This window comes from Stegodyphus dumicola, chromosome 10 (genome assembly GCF_044657685.1).
Source record: "Stegodyphus dumicola isolate Sdum_Otavi_A_Nest chromosome 10, ASM4465768v1".
In the NCBI taxonomy this organism is placed as follows: Eukaryota; Metazoa; Arthropoda; class Arachnida; order Araneae; family Eresidae; genus Stegodyphus; species Stegodyphus dumicola.
Window position 1 is genome coordinate 175921443 of NC_140777.1, and position 21303 is coordinate 175942745.

General features: G+C 32.2%; 1 protein-coding gene across 4 annotated transcripts in view; it reads right to left on the reverse strand.

Annotated features, from left to right (window-relative positions):
* Positions 1 to 1506: 1506 nt before the first annotated feature.
* The window catches only part of LOC118187004 (uncharacterized), a 114397-nt gene continuing 94600 nt past the window's right edge, over positions 1507 to 21303 (reverse strand). For all 4 annotated transcript variants that reach the window (XM_085825903.1, XM_085825904.1, XM_035357181.2 and 1 more), the window contains exons 6-8: positions 20027 to 20285; positions 15598 to 15743; positions 1507 to 3042 (exon numbers count right to left, since the gene is read on the reverse strand). In XM_085825903.1, the coding sequence (XP_085682029.1) occupies positions 2872 to 3042; positions 15598 to 15743; positions 20027 to 20285 (576 nt within the window). In that variant the 3' untranslated portion in view covers positions 1507 to 2871. The remainder of the gene's footprint in view (positions 3043 to 15597; positions 15744 to 20026; positions 20286 to 21303) is intronic.

Consider the following 21303-nt stretch of genomic DNA (forward strand, 5'->3'; position numbering starts at 1 on the left):
TTTTATCTTGCATTGCTGTCTACTAAAAATTTGATAGTAATTTAAAAGCAAAATAATATACTTAATAGCCTACAGATTGTGTAAACAAAAAAAAAAAAAAAAAAAAAAAAAAAAAAGGAGGTTTCATTAAATTAATCAAAATATTTCTATATAAATCAAAAAATTTCAAATCCATGTTTGAATTTTATTAATAAAGATAAGATTTAATATACTTCAAGTTTACCTCTGAATGGATTGCAAATGACAGATATTAAAGATATTTCATGTAAAAACAATTTTGATGTGATCATGTGTACATAGTGTTCCAAATTGATGTCTTACAAGACGTCTGAATCCTAAGTTATGCAATTTTAGGTTCAACAAAAATATTCATTTTTAAAAAGAGTAAAATATTTACAGAACTATTTTATTTATATATTGTTATGCTGTGTTTATATACATGAAAATGTAAAGCCATTAGGTTATTTTGAAGCAGAAGATATAAAAAGTGTGCAATGCCTCACCGAGATTCGAACATGGAACTCTCGAATATACCTCGAGTGTGCTACTGTTACACCACAAAGGCATGCTGGAAAGAGGGAGAAAATAACCTTATACTTTGCTCCCCTAACCCATGACTGGGGATTAGGGGACTTCCAGGTGGGGACAAATTGTCCATCATTTTTTAGTTCAGGCACCATTTGTAGAGAAATTAGGTTATTTTGAAGCAGGAGATGTGAAAAATGTACAATTCTTTCAAACTGGCCTTATCAAATATGCGTCGAACGCTTCAAATTAAATTATGAAGGCATGTGTGAAGGAAGGAAAAAATCCCTTATAGTACATTAAAAATGTCTGTAAATTTCAAATCCCCACCATTCAAATTGTTACATAAAAATGTCCATCTCTATTCGCAATAAGCGCACGATTACTAATAATTTAGGTTTTCATTTAGTAAGATAATTAGGTTTCTTTTCCAGCTCTTGAAAAACAAATGGCTATTTTGGAAGAGTTCAAGATTGAGGTTGATCCTGAAAACATATTTTTCAAGAAATTTGCAGATCTTCAAAATTCAAATACAGACAAAATGTAAATTAATATCTAGTTATACATACATTTAAATTCAACTCTCAGATACTAAACTTTCGGAAGAATTATGCAGAATTTATAAATTCTTAAAATCAATGCAGCAGGTAACTGATGGTACAAAGTATGTAGGAGGTTGTCTATATTGGAGAACTGTAATGAAAAAAGATTTTTTAAAGGAAATTTGATCACTATATGTTGCATAAGATAAAGATTCTGGAAACTTTCATGCAACCTGTCTGACTGGTTCGGAATCATCAGACTGGAGGGTGGAGAGAATTAGAAATGTTCAGAGAACTTAGCCAGCAAACTACCTGAGCACTTTTCTCAATAAGAGCTTTGAAACTGTTTAATTTGAAAACATTAAATATAAATTTCTATGTTGGCTCTAAATTTTTTATTAAACTAAACAAATTTCATGGTAAAATTAAATTCAGAACATACAAAATAAAAGTTTTTATTTCTTCATTAAAAACCAAACAGTAGCTGATATAACAGCTACAAAATTATTTTCTCACTTAATCATAGTCTCCATGATATTACCGAACAATTATGTATAAAGTTCATAAAAACATTATAGGCACTTCCAAAATTTATAAAATCAAAACACTTTAACAGGGTTTTTTTCCCTTTTATTTAAGAATGTACTTTATTTCAGAATTGAATGCTAGAACATAATGAAAAAATAATAATATTCCACCAGCTTCAAATATATAGATTAAAATATTGTAACTTTCATAACGCATTTTTATATAAAAAGGAAACTTAGATTAGCAAAAGATACTCTTTAAACTTTAATAGAATATCAATTTTTCTTCTGACAGAATAGCATAATCTATCAAAACACTTTTAAACTTCACATCAGAAATACAGTAACACCACATCAGAAATACAGTAGAGGCAAAAAATTTAAAATCTGCTGTATAATTAAGTTTTAGACCTATGCAAGAAATGTTATCATTCTAAATGCATAGAATATTTAGTTTTCAAGCACATGAAAATTACAGTCACTATCTACAAAAAAGCATTTTGAAACATCAAGAAGAGAAAACACATTTCAGACAAAACACTATAATTAATTTATTATAAAAGCCTATAACAGCTCTTAAATAATGCACATTATCCTAATTCAAATCCAACTTTCCATCTCTTGTAAATATTTCCAACATATAAAAGAGTTTTCTCCAAAAACCTTAAAAATCACCAACATGTGACCCAAGCACATTAAGATTTTGATAGCTGATCCACCGAAAATAGATTATCACAGATCTGTTTATGTAACTTTCTGCTATCTCGGAGTAAATGACTAGACATCAGAAGATAAATATTATCATGATACAAAACGAAGTTAAAAGAAATAAAATATTATTTTAAAAAACTACTCTAATACAAAAAATTTATAAATCCTTTTCATAAATGCATGACAGTTACAGAATGCTTGCCATACCAAAAAAATATGTGAGAGAAAATATTATAAAAGATTTCAAATTATGTATTATTTTTTCAAGGACTGCTGAAAAGTGTAAAACTTTAACAAATAATAAATGCTTAAATGAAAGAAAAAACTTTGAACAATTAAGTAAGATATGTAAGTAAGAACACTAAATTGCAATACAATATTGATGTTGTTAACACATATTGCATGATCAAAAATATTTTCTCAACAATTATGATTTGCAATTAAAGTTAGGTAAAGCTATAAGACTATACAAAAGTATACAAATCATTCAATATTAAACATAAATGCTTTAAATAACAGTTATAGCTATGAATAATGAGACGGATTACTAATGGTGATTAAAAATGCTAGAGAGCAGTTCGTTCATCATATACAACAACTGCTTCATTGTCAACCAATGAATCAGTATCTTTGTGAGTAAAGGGTATTGTTAAATATGAACTACGACTTTTATTAACAGCTATTGCAGCAGCACTGTCACTATGCATACGGTTTTTCCGCTTTTTGCTGAAACTAACCTATTGGGAAAGAAAAAATACAACTTAATTAAAACTAATACAAAAATCAGGATTATTTTAAAACACAGAAAAGACAATTTACAGATAAAATTCTTACAAAAGAGTAGTCACACGCATTTAAAATATATAATTCCCACAGTTATCCTTTTAAACCATGAAAAAATTACTCAATTTTTGGAATATGGTAGAATATTGCAAGAATTAAATTAAGATGTCATTTAATTTCTTATTGCAATAAAAGTACACAACTTTTTATTAAGTTCATGCTTTTATTACATTTATTATTAAAATATCCAATTGCATATTTCATCAGCTGTGATGATTCGATCAGACAAAAACATATGAAAAGTACAATATTTTAGATGAATTACTTTATATAAGATATCAAAGCTATCTTTATATACGTTATCTAATTCTTTACCTAAAACATTTATGATGAGAGTCCTGCATATCCCTTCAAGGTATACTTTTCAGACAAGGTATATTTTTCATTTTCTTTTATGGAAAAAATTATGATTTCTCAAAATCTAAAACCAACAGAAAAATGGCCCCTGAAGTATTGACCAGATCCCCCTTTTTTTAAATTTTTTTTTATCAACAAATAATTTAACCAGAGTAATTTAATTTCACATCAAGATCACTATTGAATAAGCTTTGGCACTGTCAATTTATGGTCATAAACAACAGAGAAAATTTAAATAATATCAAAGCTATCGTAAATCAGTTATCTAATTCTGCAACATGCAAATTGCAAGTATTAAGCTTGCATAATAAAAATGATGCTTTAAAAAAGGTTGGCGAATCTGGCAAATTATGGGAACATTATGGAATTATTTAGCAACATTATGGAGAGTTTGTCATTTTCCTTGTCAATTTTGAAGGCTGTACATTCATAGGATAATTCCCAGCTGCCATCAATTTGTTCAGCCTCTCTCTCGACAAAAATAATGGTGCAACATAAAAAATTTTCTCACGACTATGACTGACCAATATTTAAGCATACTTTAAATTAAATAAATAACACAAAATTGGGAATTTTATTAAAACAACAAGGTGGAAAGAAAGCCAGCTAATTTACTTACTTGGGCATTTTTTAATATTACTCAAATATATTATATATGTAAGCAATATACACTGTTCGACATTGAAAATGCAACGCCAAGAAGGAGTGGTCAGAAATTTATGCAAATTTTAGAGTAGACGCACTTCACTGAGTTATGCGAATGATGTGAAATGCGCAGCTCTCCGACGCACGTGAAGTAAGATATAAGGGAAGGAACGTGCAGAATGGGCAATATTCGTGTCGTTATTTCTGTCAGCCGAATTATCGAAGAAAGTTGTTTTTTGTCTCGGAGGTTACGTATTGCCAGGCTGCCGTCAACGAAGGCACTTTCAGTGGATAGACGATTTTACGAAGGGTATGGTGATCAGAATGAGAAGGGCGGGTTGGTCCTTACGTCAAATCGCAGCTGATACCCACATGGATGCGAGCAGAGTGCATCGGCTATGGCGAACATGGTTGGAACAAGGAAATGTGGGAAGAAGGAGGGGTGCAGGTGCAGCTAGAGTAATGACAGCATCGAAGCATCCGCCGACAAGCTGTGGCGGTTCCGCAAGTCACTTGTACCGCGATTCTGCAGCATGTGCAAGATACCCTGGATGTTACTGTGTCGACCAGAACCATTTCCCGTCGATTGGTTGAACGAGGCCTGCACTCACGGTGTCCATTAAGAAGACTGCCATTGACCACACAGCATAGATGCCAGTGTTTAGAATGGTGGCGGACTGGAGCGATGTGGATGACAGAATGGCGAAATGTCGTGTTCTCAGATGAGTCACGCTTCTGTTTATCCAGTGACAGTCGCTGTATATGTGTGTGGTGTCAACGTGGAGACAGATCTAATCAAGCAGTAACTGTGGAACGCCCCACCGCATGACAAAGTGGCATGATGGTTTGGGGCGCTATTGCCTATGATTCCAGGTCACCTCTAGTTCGTATTCAGGGCAATATGACGGCCCAACGATACTTGGATAATGTACTGCGGCCAGTGGCAATTCCCTACCTTCAGGGGCTGCCTAATGCAATTTTTCAGCAGGATAACGCTCAACCACACAGTGCTCGCATCTGCCAACATGCTCTGCAAGGTATACAGATGCTTCCCTGGCCACTGTACTCTCCTGACCTGTCACCAATCGAACATGTGTGGGATATGATTGGATGCCGTTTGCAGACTCTGCCCCTGCCTCGTTCAGAAGATGAACTGTGGCAAATGGTTGAAAGGGAATGGAGAGCCAGCCCTCAGGACACCATCTGCACTCTTACTGACTCTATGCCTAGACATGTTTCTTCGTGCATCGCTGTCCGCTGTGGTCCTACATCCTACTGAGCCGATGCCGTTCTTGCTCTGTATTCTGACCATCATTTTGAAATAAGATCACTTATTGCTGCTTGCTGTCTCTGTCTTTTTTCTAAATTTCATTACTTTCTGAACACTCCCTCTTGGTGTTGCATTTTCAATGCTTAGCAGTGTATGTCCCATATGTATGTCCCATAGCAGTGTATGGACACGCGACAAATCCATCCCAATTTAAATCAAAATTATGGCGAATTTGCCATGTTTTCTATAGTACGGGACATATGCTGCTCATTATAAGCATGTCACTCTTTTTTTGAAAATCTCAAAATTTGATACTATATTTAGTTTATTTTAATATAAAAAGGACTAAAAATGATTAAAATAGTTATAAAATAAAGCGATTTTTAAACACTTTCCGTACCTCCGAAATCCAAAAATATCAAATGAAACCAAAAATTTAATATTGTTTTTTTCTTTTTAAAGATTTTTATTTATATTCCACAGACTTAAATGGTCCATCACCTAATACTGATCAAATTGATCTAAAACTATATTAATTCCTTTTAATATAAAAAAAATTAACAGAGATTAAAACAGTTATAAAACAGTGTTTTTTAAACATTTTTTCCCACTTCCCAAAATTTAAAAAATAGAAATATTATATATTTTGTTAAAGATTCACGGGGTAAATATTTTACCCTCCTGAAAAATATATAAAATTAAAGTAGAGAGCAAATCAATAGCATTTCAACTATTTTATGCTTCTATTCCATATTATAATACAATTAGAGTATTCCATCTTTTTTTAAACCTCTGAAAATAAACGGCCTGCAGGAGAAATCTGGCCTGCTGCTTGTTTTTAAAAAGCATTTTTTACATAAAAAGTAAATCAAATTATGCGCTATTATGCAATGGCCAACAGCTGAGTCAAAAAGTAATGAATAATGACAATGAGTGGCACTATCATCATATTCTCTCATTTGTCATTGCTTATAAAAGCACAGCAATAAGGCCAACAAGTGCCAGAATTGCAGCAGTAATAAAATAGTTAATTAAGTATTCAAGCTTATATGAATTTCTGTATTCAATGTAAACTATGATACATAAGTACTTTACATATTCAAGAATTTATTGTGTGTATATATATGTGTGTGTGTTAACAACTGTACTCAAGTACTCATATAATTAACACGTTGAGCGCCACGCGTATTTCTTATACAATTCTGTTAAGACCACGCGCACCGCTTAAAAGCGCTGGTATAAAAGCGCTTAAAACTTAAAATCAGTTAAATACCGCTTAAAAGCGCTAAGGCCAGGAGCAATGGCCAGAAAAAAAGACTAAGAGAGTTGTCACATTTTGTAATAACTGTAATGGAGAACCGTTTTTATGTTTACCGTGTTTCAATGAAATCCATTAGTCCATTAATTAAGTAAATTTTAAATAAATTTTCTGTAATTCCATAAAAGTGTAAATTTTATAGTTACATATGATGTTACACATTGTCAACCAGTGGCGGTCTACGTGGCCTAAACGGAAAGTCTAATGTCAACCACAGATGGCTGATGTGACGCTCAACGTGTTAATGTATATAGGTTAATGTCATGAATTAATCAAGTGTTTTTATTGCAATCAAGTATTCAATTATATTAACAATATTCGTGTAACATAATCATATATCTATTATGTCAATGCAAGTTAAGTCATGTATCTATTATGCCAACACATGTAAGTACTCAAATAATACAAATTCCAAGTAATAAATGCAAACAGGTTTAATGTATTCAAGTGTATTACTGTATTTAAGCTCTCAAATACATACTGTAATTTCTGGAAGAAAGGCCACATCAGCAAAAACGCCGCACTCGAGAAAAATGGCGGGAAAAAAATTAAATTACACAGAAACGCTGCAATAGATTAAATTGTGCTTGACATCGTCGTGAGCCGTATAGATGCAAAATCTCAACCTATGTCCTAATATATAACATATCAGTTAAGAAAAATGCATGAAATGAAACCATAACTCAAAAATAAATTAAAGGTAAGAAATGTTGAAAATATATTTACGTTCACGAATATACTTATATTTACCCACTAAAGAAGTCCATATTTGTAATACTCGGACTATATTATAAAAAATGTTGCAATAACGAAATATTAAATTTGAATGACAAAAGGAAATTTTAAATTTTACTTACAAAAGGAATTACAGCAAACTATATATCATATGAAGCCATCAAAATCTGATTCTTCACTATCTGAATTAAAAAGATTTATTAAATCCTGATCTACGTCCAAGTCTTCCAGATCGTCACCTTTAATCCTCTTGGTTTACAGTCTTTTTACCTAAGGATATAATTTCAGCTTCTTTGAACCCTGCTTTTATTGACGATGTTTTTACCGATTTCCACGCACTTCCTACCCACTTTGAAACTTCTTCATAAGTTGCTCTACGCATTTTACTGCTTTTTGTATACGTATGCAATCCTTCACTCATCCAACACTCCCACCGCTTTCGGACTTCAGCTTTGAAGGATTTATTACCTGAAAAATCTAATGGTTGTAAGATTTTTGTCAAACCACCAGAAATTATTGCTACGGTCGTAGACAATTTTTGATATCTGGTTTTCACTGACTCAAGTAAATGAGCACGGATCGAATCCATTGTCAATAACCCTTTTGGTTGGAAAAAAGATCCCTTACGACACTGCCAAACCTTTTTGTAGCCACTCATGCATGATTGTTTCGCACATCCAGCCGTTCTCGTTTGCACAAATAATTACGCCATTAGGAAAATCTTCCTTCGGAACAGTTTTTCACTTAAAAATGATCATCAGCTTTAGCTTGTCACCGTTTGTGGCACAAGCTAACACACATGTAAATGATCACATATCATGCCCTGTCATAAGCACAGATATAGTTTTTGCACCAGTTTCATCAACAGTTCTGTTTGCAGGAGAGTCGAAAGCTAATGGCGTTTCATCCATATTTATTATCTGTGACCGAATAATTTTTTTTTTTTTTTTTTTTTTTTTTTTGTCATAATATCTGTCACATATTTTAGAAAAGATGCCTTTTTATCCTGCCAGTCCATTGGTAATTGCTGCCCGACTGTTGTTCTAGTACGCCCAGAAATATTTTTTCTTTTCATAAATCTGCTACACCAGCAAAGCCCTCCTTTGAAATCATTTACGTTCATTTGTTTTGCTATAAATTTTGTTTGTAAGCGAAGTTTGTAAGTTTTACATTCGAAATTGCCATTCCCTTTCCTCGTTGCTCCTTTATCCAGTTTGCAAGGTCGCCCTCTGGAATCGGCCACCTTACAATACCAATTCTTTTGGCTCGTTTCTGTTGTGACATATTTTTAAGTTCTTCTTCAGTTCTACAACATCGAATACAACGTTGAATTCATCCACTTCAAACTCTCGAGCTGCTGCTCTATTTCCAATTCGTTCAGCACGTGAAATTACATTAAGCTTAAAATCAGAGTATAGCTTCCGTGCCGTTTAGGTGCCATTTTCAAAAATTTTCCGCTCCCTTCTTACTTAAAAATATCTAACACATACTTGTACCCAAACTGATGGGATCTGTATCTGGCAGAATGCCAAGACAAATTGATTCATGCTGAAGAGGAAATACGTCAGAGTTCGTTATTGCGAGGCAGGTGGAGTCGTGTCTGCCTTTGAAAAAAATTGCAGAAAAGGCAGGGGTGGGGATGGGTCCTGGAAGATTCATCGAATGGCAAAGGATAGAGACTATTCAAAATGATGAGCATGCTGATTTGAAAGGGGGAAAATGTTATTGTTCTGAGATCCCGTTTAGGGTGTATAAGGCATGTAGGCCCGTTCTAGGGAAAGAATGTAAACAAAATAACGTTCGCAAAAAGCAACTGAGTGGTCTTTTGTGTGGGAACAACTGAGTGGTCTATGTACAATGACAAAGTTATTCAAACTATGCACAATGACCATCATACGAAATATTTTATTTTTAGTGCACCTAAACATGGCATGGGTAGAAATGCTGTATCCACTGAAAATTTAAGTTTTAAATACGTAAACGCCTTGGCGTTTCTTCCGGAAATTACGGTAACTAATGTATTCATGCAACTTAATCTTGTATCGAATGTATTAATGTATTTAATTGACAGATTATATTTAATGTAGTATTGCAAGTATTTGATGCATTTAAGAATCATAAGTATTATTATTATTATTAGCATTTGATGTATTTAAGAATTATGGCAGCATGTGCCCAACAGCATCATCAATGCATTCTAACAGCTTATGCTTATATATTCATGGAGCATTCATGTAATATCATCCAAGTCCCTTTTTGTTCATGCGACTTCACAGAGAAGCAAATGCATTCCTGAGGCAGAGCTCCTGGGACTCGAACTACCAGTTCACGATATTGGAGGTGTGGGACATATACCTGCTTACCTTTGTTAGCCACCAGGTGTCTCAACTTCTCTTGTTTACAAAAGCACTAACAACACGTGAATGTTTGTACATTGTGGATTGTGTGAGCATGCTAACAGTTTTGCTATAGCACAGCACATGGTATCATCTACTAGGTAATCTATTATATTTTGTTCTTTTTGTTTTATTTTATTCGTTACCTACCATTACCATGTCACTCTTAAAATCACATAAAAAGAGAAAAGCAGATCTCGAATGTTGTGTTTTTAAAGCAAAATGGAGTGTTAATTGTTTTATCATAGAATTAAATGACAAATTTTTCTATTTAACATTCAACAACATAACAGCTGTGCGAAAAGAGTACAACATACATCATAATTACCAACCTAAGCCCGTGAAATGGTATTCAAATCTCATAGAAAATAATAGTTGAATTTCCATTCACATAAACTCCTTTTACTGTATCACAATGAATATAAATAATATAATTTGCATTAGATATATCAGCAAAATATTCACTTTGTATCTCTGTTTCATCATCCTCAACCCTTCATGTTTCTTTCCTAAACCTTATAATTTTATGAAAGATCACCACCTTTTCAGTTAATTACCTATCATTTAGATAATTTAATAGATATTATCTTGTTTCTACAATACTGATTTTATTGCAAGATCACTTCATAATAATTTCATAAAATATACATTTAATTCTTTTACTGTACAATTACCATTGGGGAAGGTTATTACTTTAACCACAGAACTATGTGCTATTGGTAAACCTGTTACTATTATAATTTTAAGAGAAACCCACATTAAAAATGATTTTAAAGCAGTTTTCCTAAATTTTAATGATGATGTATATAATTAAATTTGTATTTAAATTAAATTTATTTAAATTCAATTTATTCTTATGAAACAATTATAATACAATCTTCAGATTTTTTATAATCTTTGGAGTTTAAACTAAGTAAAATCATTTATGAAAAGAAGTCTTGTGTCTTTTAAGTGCAAGACTTTGTCTATATCTACCCAAGTATTGCAAGATTTGGAATAAACTAACCATTTCACTAAATACTTATTTCCTCTCTTTATTAATATTTTTCAATCTTGTATATGTCATTTTTAATTATATTTTACTATTCATTGTCATAAAATATTCCTTCAATTTCTTCCCCATTTAAATCTTTTACTCTATAACTGTATCCATATGGGGATATTTTCGGTTCTACAACGTCTGTTACAATAAAAATTCTCTTCCATAAAAGTTAGATCTTCTACAGTCATGAATTGTTTTTTATCATAGTCATTAATTGTTTTATGCCTTTTTACTCCTATTTTATATTTAGGTTTCTTTTTTGAGGCACAAGCTTTGCGGCTTCTTTTTATCTTTTGAAGGATATATATATATATATAAACTGTAATAAACTTTTATATTTAATATTGTCAGCACATGGTATCATATATTTTATAATTTTCCCTTGATAGTTTTATTAAAGCTTTCTGTTACAGTAGACACCCCCCCTTTTTTTTCTTTTTTACTTTTAGTTGGTAAACTATTTTATATGATAATCCTGAAATAGTTTTTGTGTAACTTTTGCAGTAAATTCAGTACTTCCATTTGTCAATATAAAATTTGGTATTCCTTCTTCAGAAACTTGCTTGAAATCTTCTACTACTTCTTCAAATGTTTTTCTTTTTACAGAGAATGCCGAAGCGTATTTGTTAAATGCATTTATAGCAATTAATAAATAATTAATTCCATCATTATATTTACTATAATTTTTAATAAATAGCAAATCAGCATCAAATTGATTATTACCATCAGGCACATAAATTTATCTTTTTATATAATTTACAAATAGTTGGTTTCTATCACATATACGTCTTATGTATGTAAATATTCTCAACATCTTTCTTTCGTAATCTTGTTTTCCTTTTTAATTCATTAGTTCCACAATAACCTGTTCCTGGATTATAATATTGTTGTGAAATGCCCAGCTGCAAAAGTATAGCTTCCTCGCAAAGTGGGTTTAGGGTTGTCATAAAATCGCAAGGAAAAGCTCGTTTGCCAGATTTGGCATGAAATTGCCCAGTTGACGACAAAATTAGTGATATGCCAAAGATGGAGCGAGAATATTCTGGAATGAATTCTTACTGGTTTGCCACAGAATGTTTTCGAAAGCAGGTCATAAGTTATATAACCAATGCCTCTATGCGGAGTAGCAGTTGAATTTATTGTTAAGAGTATCTTGAGCTCAAGGCTTTGTTTCAGCGTGTTTATTGTAGTTTTTTTATGACTGTAGCATGTCTTTGGAACTGTCCTATGAAATATTGATAAATAAATTGTGTTCTGATTTTTCATTAAGTGTTGTCATCAATCACTCCAAATCCATGAACCCGTAGAACACAACAACTGGTGTGATTTACTAGTGAATGCCAGTGACCTGCCTAAATGAGAAAGCCATGGCGGAGGAAACGAAGGTTCTGATGAACCTCTTAGCAGCTGTTAGAGCTGGACTGGAAGAGATGAAGGCTGACATGAAAGCTAGACTGAAGCCGTACAAGAAGAGATGAAAGCTGGGCCAGCCAAGAAAAGCTGCTACAACTACAACAGATGAAAGTGGAGGTTACAAAAGAAACTGCAGCCATAAAAGAAGATGTGGAAATTACAGACTTGGCATCTAAAGAGTCAGAGGATGAAGAAATGAAGGAAGTAGCTGGTGAAGTGTCTCAGAAAATCAAGAAATGATGGATGAAACATTTAACATGATTAAAGAAAAAGAACAAAAACATTAAGAAATATGACAGGAAAGAAGCTTTTGATTCATAGGTGCCTGAAGTAGAAGTGGAAGAATGTGAAAATGTGACTGTTAATTTGGCGGAAACTGATAGCCGCAGTCAGCAAGTATTGAACCATTTGAAAATCCACATGATGCACAGATGGTAGAAGCTGATGTACAGTTTAAGCAGAGAGTTCCAGTATTGCAAGAAAATGCACACACTTCACAAACTGAGTGTGTGTTTCATAGTGCAGGTTGTGCAAACAAGGACTTGATTCTAAACCAGGATACTTGTGTTTATAAAGAATCGGATTCTATTCATAACTCTAATAAAAAATTTGGTCTTCAGGAAATATAGGAAAATAAGGATGTACTAACTGCTAAAAATATTGAGGTCAAGTGTACATGTGATGTGAATAAACTACACGGTGGTGAGTAAACTATTTCAGATCTTCCTGAGGATGATAAATCTGAAAGGGCTGAATCGTCAGATTGTGATATGCAAAACAGAAATACATCTGAGAACCTGCTGTGAAAAAATATTTAACCCGGGTATAACTTGATGAAAAACCTGAGACTGAAATTCAATTTGAACTTTAATTTGTATAATTTAAAATTATGTGGTTAATTTATGTATATAACATGTACATAATTACTTGTAAATAGTTAAAATATCTAATTATCTTATTTTTGTTTCCTTTAATTGTTCGTTTTGCCACCTTTTGAAATTGGCTGCTGACCGAGGATTGTACTCTTCAAGACATGCAGTCCTTGGGAGGGGGTAGTGTTGCAAAATGCTCAGCTGCGCTATGATAGTTCCCCTGCAAAGCAGGCTTCGAGTGGCCAGATTTGGCACAAAATCACCCATTTGGCCACAAAATTGGCGATATGCCATGGATGGAGCGATAACATTCTGGAACAAATCCTTACTAATTTCCTCCAAAATATTCTCGAAGGAGGTCAAAAAATATATCTAAACTCTGCCTGTATGCAGAGTAGCAGCGTATCTTGTTTATCATGAAGAGTATCTCATATCAGAGCAGTGTATCATTGTTTATCGTGAGAGTATCATGAAAAGTGGGTTGAGCTTCGAAAGCAATCAACTGAGTTGGGAGCTGTACTTTAGTGCTTTGCGATGAAGCTGGCTTCACTTTTATAGCCTGGAGGCTGTGTTTATGATAGTTTCAGGATATTCGTCATAATTTTTTTATGACTGTAACGCATCTTTGAAACTGTCCTAAGAAATACTGATGAATAAATTGTGTTCTGATTCTTTGTCAAGTGTTGCTGTCAAGTCGTTGGTAATAAACAAAGCTAATTTGAACAAAAAATTCACATGGTTAAATAATCTTTAATTATTATTTTTTTCATTGATATTTAAGTCAAAGCAAAGCTGATTTTATTCAGTAAACAGACAGTGAAGATGATGCTTCTGATTTTACTTGTAAATAGATAATGGCCTTCATATGGCTCTCATCAACTCGAAATGGATGGCTAGGCTGTTGTGCAATTTTGAGTGAAAAGGCATTAAAGCAAAATTTGACAAACCAATTTTAACACTGTCTTTCTTTAGAGGTTTAATTCCTATGTATGGCACATAATTTCTAGCACTCTTGCAATGCATTGTTGTCTTTTTTGAAATACAGTACAAAGTCTGAAATCTGGACGTTCAATTATCCGGAATGATCTAAAATCCGGACCTCAAAGCCACAAACTTTTTTTTTTTTTTTTTTGGTATGCTTTACGCATGCGCATTTGATTTTTCCTTACAAAATAAAACATGTGGAGATTTTCACTTAAAAATTTCAATTCTTAATTTCACTTAGGCACTACATAAAATACCACATTATGAAAAAACAATCATGTAAGCCTAAATTTGTGAGATTAATAATTTGGCTCCATAGCTGAACGTCTGTTTGACATTACATCTCAAACCGAAACATTCACTTATTTTATATCCCTGACACCGACCTGGCAAGTCATTATTCATTACATTTTGCTTTCATCACCTGTTTATCAATACACGACAGATTCAGTAATGATTCATGCAGCAATGTCTAAACTTTTAGTTATATATATTAGCAACTGAATAAGCTGATGCTTCTGATTTTACTTAACATTACAGACTTGTAAATCTAAAATGCCTAATTATGAATTGTATTTAACAAAAACACAAATTAATCAATTGGGCAAAAGTAAAAGAATTATGATTAAAAAAACACAAAGAAAAATGAAGGATTTTATCACTTTTAGCTGCATTCATGCTCCGTTAATAGCTACTGCTAAACTTGCAGTTTCATACTTAGTAACAGGTGCTTTACAAGGTATAGCTAGTTCAGAGACACAAAAAAGTAAGAAGGGTTCTGGATGTTCAAGAGTGTCCAAAGTGAGAGCTTAGCTCTCTATGCTGAAAGGCCTAAAAAAAACTCATGGGAAGAGACCATATCAACCATGGGAATTTCAGGGCAAATAATTAAAGAAAATATAAAAAACAGTTATGAATTTACAACACATACATTGCCTAAAAAGATTTAAAAATTTGAAAATGGAATTAATTTAGATATAGCTACAGAACCAGGAAGCTATTGAGTTTTTTATTTTAACGATACTAAATATAAATTTATAGAACATTTTGATTCTTTATTAATCTTTCTTTGAATCTTCAAAATCTAAGTTGTCAAATATTCTCATATTGACAATATGAGATTATATATAATTAAATTCTTCACTTTAAATTTGCATAACATATTAAATTAAATATTTCAATTTAAACAAATACATTACATAAATCTTTGAGAAGTTAGCAAATACTTTTCCAATACTAGTGAAACATTCCATACACAAATTGAAAAAAAAAAAAAAAAAAAAAAAAAACACCAGGATCTTTATATTTACATAACATATTATATATAATGTTCCAATTTAAATCCACACAACATTCTACTAACATATAATTACATAAAAGCTTTCAAAAAGTTATATTTATTAAATTCTTCACATACCTTTGCATATAATTCATTTAGATCATCTTCAGTTGAAAGAGGTCTTGGACGAGAACGTCCCCATAAAGGTAGACTGCGAGTCTTCATTGTAGAATTAGTATCAATATTAGTATATAAAGAACTGTAAATGCAAGGTCCATCCAGAGCTAAGGAAAAATTCAGCAGATTCAATAATAAAAATACATTCATTTGCATTTCAATGATATACTGATCAAAGATATGAATAATTTGCATTAGATATATCAGCTTATCTAATATTTATATATATAACTTAGATATTAGATAAGTTATTATATATAACTTATCTAATATTTTTAATATAATATTAGATATTTTTTATATAATATTAGATAAGTTATTATATATAACTTATCTAATATTTTTCCTCATACACTGAACATTACTATAAATGGTACTGCTAAACTAAGGCTAAAGAGTTGCATGTGGCTCATGCAGCCCTTTAGCCTCTTAAACGCGAACTGTTTGCATCAAACAGTAGTTTAATTTTCAAAATAAAATAAAATTTAAAAATATAAATCATGCTATGATATGTTATTTATTAATCATAGATTTAATTTCTTGAATTATATTTTGTATGCAATAATTTTTTTAATGCATGTATGCGAGACACTGAGCTTTTCTGTAATCTCACATATCGTGCTATGACAATCTGAATCGATAATGGCCTTCATATGGCTCTCATCAACTCGAAATGGATGGCTAGGCTGTTGTGCAATTTTGAGTGAAAAGGCATTAAAGCAAAATTTGACAAACCAATTTTAACACTGTCTTTCTTTAGAGGTTTAATTCCTATGTATGGCACATAATTTCTAGCACTCTTGCAATGCATTGTTGTCTTTTTTGAAATACAGTACAAAGTCTGAAATCTGGACGTTCAATTATCCGGAATGATCTAAAATCCGGACCTCAAAGCCACAAACTTTTTTTTTTTTTTTTTTGGTATGCTTTACGCATGCGCATTTGATTTTTCCTTACAAAATAAAACATGTGGAGATTTTCACTTAAAAATTTCAATTCTTAATTTCACTTAGGCACTACATAAAATACCACATTATGAAAAAACAATCATGTAAGCCTAAATTTGTGAGATTAATAATTTGGCTCCATAGCTGAACGTCTGTTTGACATTACATCTCAAACCGAAACATTCACTTATTTTATATCCCTGACACCGACCTGGCAAGTCATTATTCATTACATTTTGCTTTCATCACCTGTTTATCAATACACGACAGATTCAGTAATGATTCATGCAGCAATGTCTAAACTTTTACTTATATATATTAGCAACTGAATAAGAAGAGTAAGGCAACCTTTTCTGCTAACATTACGCTTGGTGATGATTATAGATTTTTAAATGCTCTAAGAAATGTTCATGAGGAAAAATTCAACAAAGATTTCTTTTCATATGCTAAAAACAGATTTTGTTAATGAAACTCGTAGGCCAAAAGATTACATTTAGTGCTACTTTAATTAAGAATAACTGATGTGTTATTCACCATAAACCCAGAAGCGGCGGCAGAATATGGCCGCATAGGACGGCAGTATTTAGGGAAGATAAAATTTTTGGAATTTGGGGAAGCACCGAGCGGCAAAATAAAGGGATGAGAAGTTTTTTTTAATTTAGGGAAAGCACTGGGATCCTAATTTTAGGCACAAGTGAAAATTTAGAACCCGCAAAGATTGCACCAGGCGGTATCTAGTGCCGGCCCTAGATAAAGCCTTAAGTATATGTGGGAGTTTATTTATGACTCAGATTAGTTTTAAGCATGTGCAAGGAATAAATGTAGGTATAGTAAACAACTAATGCAATTGAAGCTTAATTCAGTACGCAATTAGGAGCAAGACAAAATTTACCAGAACAAATTGGCTTTTCTTGCCAATCTTGCGATACTCAACCAATAATATATAACGGACGCTATTAAGCTAAGCTAAAATTATCTTTACTGATTCTAAGGCATTTCATTTAATGTAGCAGACTGCACTGCTCCCTAATCTTCTAATTTGATCCAGCTTATTATTACAGCAATTTTATAAAAACTAAGCTTGAACTTTCAATTATGTCGAAAAGAGTTTCCAATTCTGGAGCTGCCAAAGGATCTACAAAGCGAAAGCATGTTTCGAAGTCCATTAAACAAAAAGTGGAATTGCTGCAAAAAATGGATAAAGGCATAATCTGTCTCAAAATTATGCAAAAGTCAACTGTATATGACATAAGAAAAAAGAAAAGAGAACTTTTTGAATTTTTTGTGAATTCTGACACCCTACTCGCAATGAATAACAGAAAAAGTGTTTATTATGCTAAAAGTGATGATCATGACAAAGTGATGATTGAATGGGTCAAACGCCATTGCAGTGAGGGCATGCCATTGACGGGCCCAATGCTAATGGCTCAAGCCGAAATACTTCACGAAGCAATGAACTTAAACACTAAGTACACATATTCGACAAGTTGGTTAACCAAATTTAAAATTTGCCATGGTATAAGACAATTAAAAATTTCAGGTGAAAACGCTTCAGCTAATACTGAAGCTGCTGAACAATTTGCAGATGAATTCATTAAATTCATTACTAGTGAACAATTATCTCCAAAACAAAGTTACAACACTGATGAAACCGGTCTTTTCTGGCATTATGTTCAGCGAAATACCTTGGCAGCGTCTACCAAAAAGGCTTCAACTGGTGTCAAAAATTCCAGAGCAAGACTAACAATTTCAGCATGCTCAAATGCTGCAGGGAAGCACAAGTAAAAACTTTTCGTTATCGGAAAACATGCAAGACCTCGAGCATATAAAAGAGTAACGATTTTCCCCGTATATATCATGCAAGTAAAAGAGCACGGATGACACAAGCATTAATGAATGATTGGTTTGAAAATCATTTTATACCCAAGACTCGGCAACATTTGAATTTGGTTGGTTTACCTGATGAATCAAAAGTAGTCCTGATTGTAGACAACTATTCACTTAAAATTTTAGTGAAAGATAATGTATCCATATTATTCTTCCCTCCAAATTGCACGTCTGTCATTCAGCCTATCGATATCAAAATAGCGCATGCGCTGAAATGCAAATACAAAATAGCATTTTAAAAATCTATGTTAAATTTCTTGAACAATGGCATGACCATTCAAGAAATTTTAAAATATTTCAGAATAAAATCTGCTGTGTGGAGCATCGTAAGATCGTCGGAGGGTGTATCTCCAGATATGTTAAAAAATGCTTGGCATAATTTATGGCTAACTACCATATTTCATGGTGAGAGCGATGAAGATGATAACCACGAATTTGAAAGTTTTCGGATATCGCAAACTAAAAGCGAAATTTTCCAGTTATTGGATTTTGTAAAGAAATGTGGAGAAGCGGTAATAAATGAAGATGATATAAAAGAAGTGTTTGTTTGTGATGACAATCCCCCCAATCATCAATCAATTAACGGATGGCGAAATCTGTAGTATTGTTCTAGATCCAGAAAATACCACTACTGATAATGAAGGACGTGATGGAGAGGTTATTGAAAACGAAGAAATATCGATTGACAAGTTAGTTGGTATTCTCGACACAGCAATTACAGGACTTGGACAGTGGAACTTTGTAACTGAACAAGAAATTATGTCTGTTTATAGAATTAAAGAGAAAGTATTAGCATAAAAAACGAAGCAATTTAAACAACTTACATTGAAAGAAACATTTAATTAAGTAAACAAATAAATATTAAGCTTTTTTTTTTTTTTTTTTTTTGTAAATTTTGATATTCTTTAGATCATAATTGCTCTTTATTTCATAAATTATGGTTTCATATTTTCAATTGTATAATTTCTGCATTCCATCTTACCAGTATTAAATTGATGATCTATAATGCGGAAAAATCGATAATCCGGAATCGCCGAAGTCCCGACGAGTCCGGATTAAAGACTTTTGACTGTATATGGGTTCTTTATTGCACTGGAACTTTTACTTTTCTACAAGCTTAAAGTTAATCAGGAGGGGGCCAAACCAACCTCTGGCAGAACGGAATACGGAATCGCCGAAGTCCCGACGAGTCCGGATTTTGGACTTTGCACTGTATTACAATAAAATACATCTAAAACACACATTGTTTCATTTTTGAATTGGGATAAAAACAAAACTAAATGATACAATTTTTCTTACTAAGTCCAAACAACAAGAAAATAGTATAAGTTAGGTGCTTTGAACACAATCTATTGACAAAATTCGCAATCGCTTAGTTGCCAACGAAACAGAATACATTTTTATTTTCAAAATGTACACATATTTTCAAAACTAAATTTATTTTATTATAATAAATTAATTTTGGAGGGGGGAACCCTTGTGAAATTAGAAATAAAAAATACAGAAAACATATTACACATTTATACACATTTTTAGAATCTAACTCAAGTGCTCACCATTGCAAGAAGCGTATAACATATGTGGAGGAGCATCATGAAGAATTTCAGAACTTCTGAATGCTACTTCTGGTATACTGGGAAGTGCCAAGGGCATATCAGCTTCATCCACATGACGGTGATAATTATGTGGGTGTACAGAGTGTGTTCTTTTTGGTGAATACATTGCTGGTTGAAAAGAATGTGGCAAATGAACAGGTTGGCTGGTAGGTCTACTACGCTTCGGGAACTGCCTGCTTGCAGTGTGAGGTTTTGATACCTAGAAGAATTTTAGAAATAATATCAATTTTGTACTTTATAACAGTTGTCTCAAAGTGGCAGCCAGTGGGGTTGATGCAGCCCCTGAAACAATTTTACACAGCCCAAGAATATATTTCCTGTATATTAATTAACATTATTATTGCATCAAAATCGAAATGCCATGAGATGTTGCTGTGAGGTAGCTGAACATTGTAGTAAGAGATAAAGAAGTTTATAATTATTTATAGATAGATATATTTTCTGAATGCACCAAAGAAAAATTTAATAAATAAAAAAATGAGGTGTCATTATTTGTTCTCAATTTTTTTCCCACTTGGGAAGCTTTAATAATTTGTTTATTACATTAAAAAATACATTATTAATGTTTAATTCAATGTATTACAATTATCTGAAATGAATAACAGTTTGAAAAATTTAATACTGAGCTATCAAAACATTTGAATTACATCATGTAATCAACAGAAATTTTTGCTAGAAACCATCCTTTACACACAAAAACAAAGTATAAATTTCAGTTTTTCTTAGTGTAATTATTATTACAGTTTATGTATGTTTTGATAAATATTTAGTAAATAAAATTTTAAACTTTCATTAAAAAATTTTATTTTGTTAAAAAAAATCGCAGCCCATCAGCTGCTTTCAAACTGTAAATTAGGCCCACATGCAGTTTGAGTCCGAGTTCAAGACCTTAAATAATATGAAATATTAATATGCCAAATTCCGAAATTTAAATTTTCTGATTTTATAATATTATAATTTAAATATAAATTATAAAACAGGTCCGAAATGTTCTAATTTGGTAAATAAAAAATAAATTTAAAAAATCATCAGAATAATTTACTGTACAAATACAATTGAACACTGTTAATTGAACACCTATAATAAGCAGAGTCAACCACTCTGCTTATTATAGGTCAGTTTCTTCTTTTTCTTTCTTTCTTTTTTTTTTTTTTTTTTTTTTTTCCTTCTGTTATTGTTGTTGTTGCTGCTGTGGCAAACAATTTCTATTTTATTTT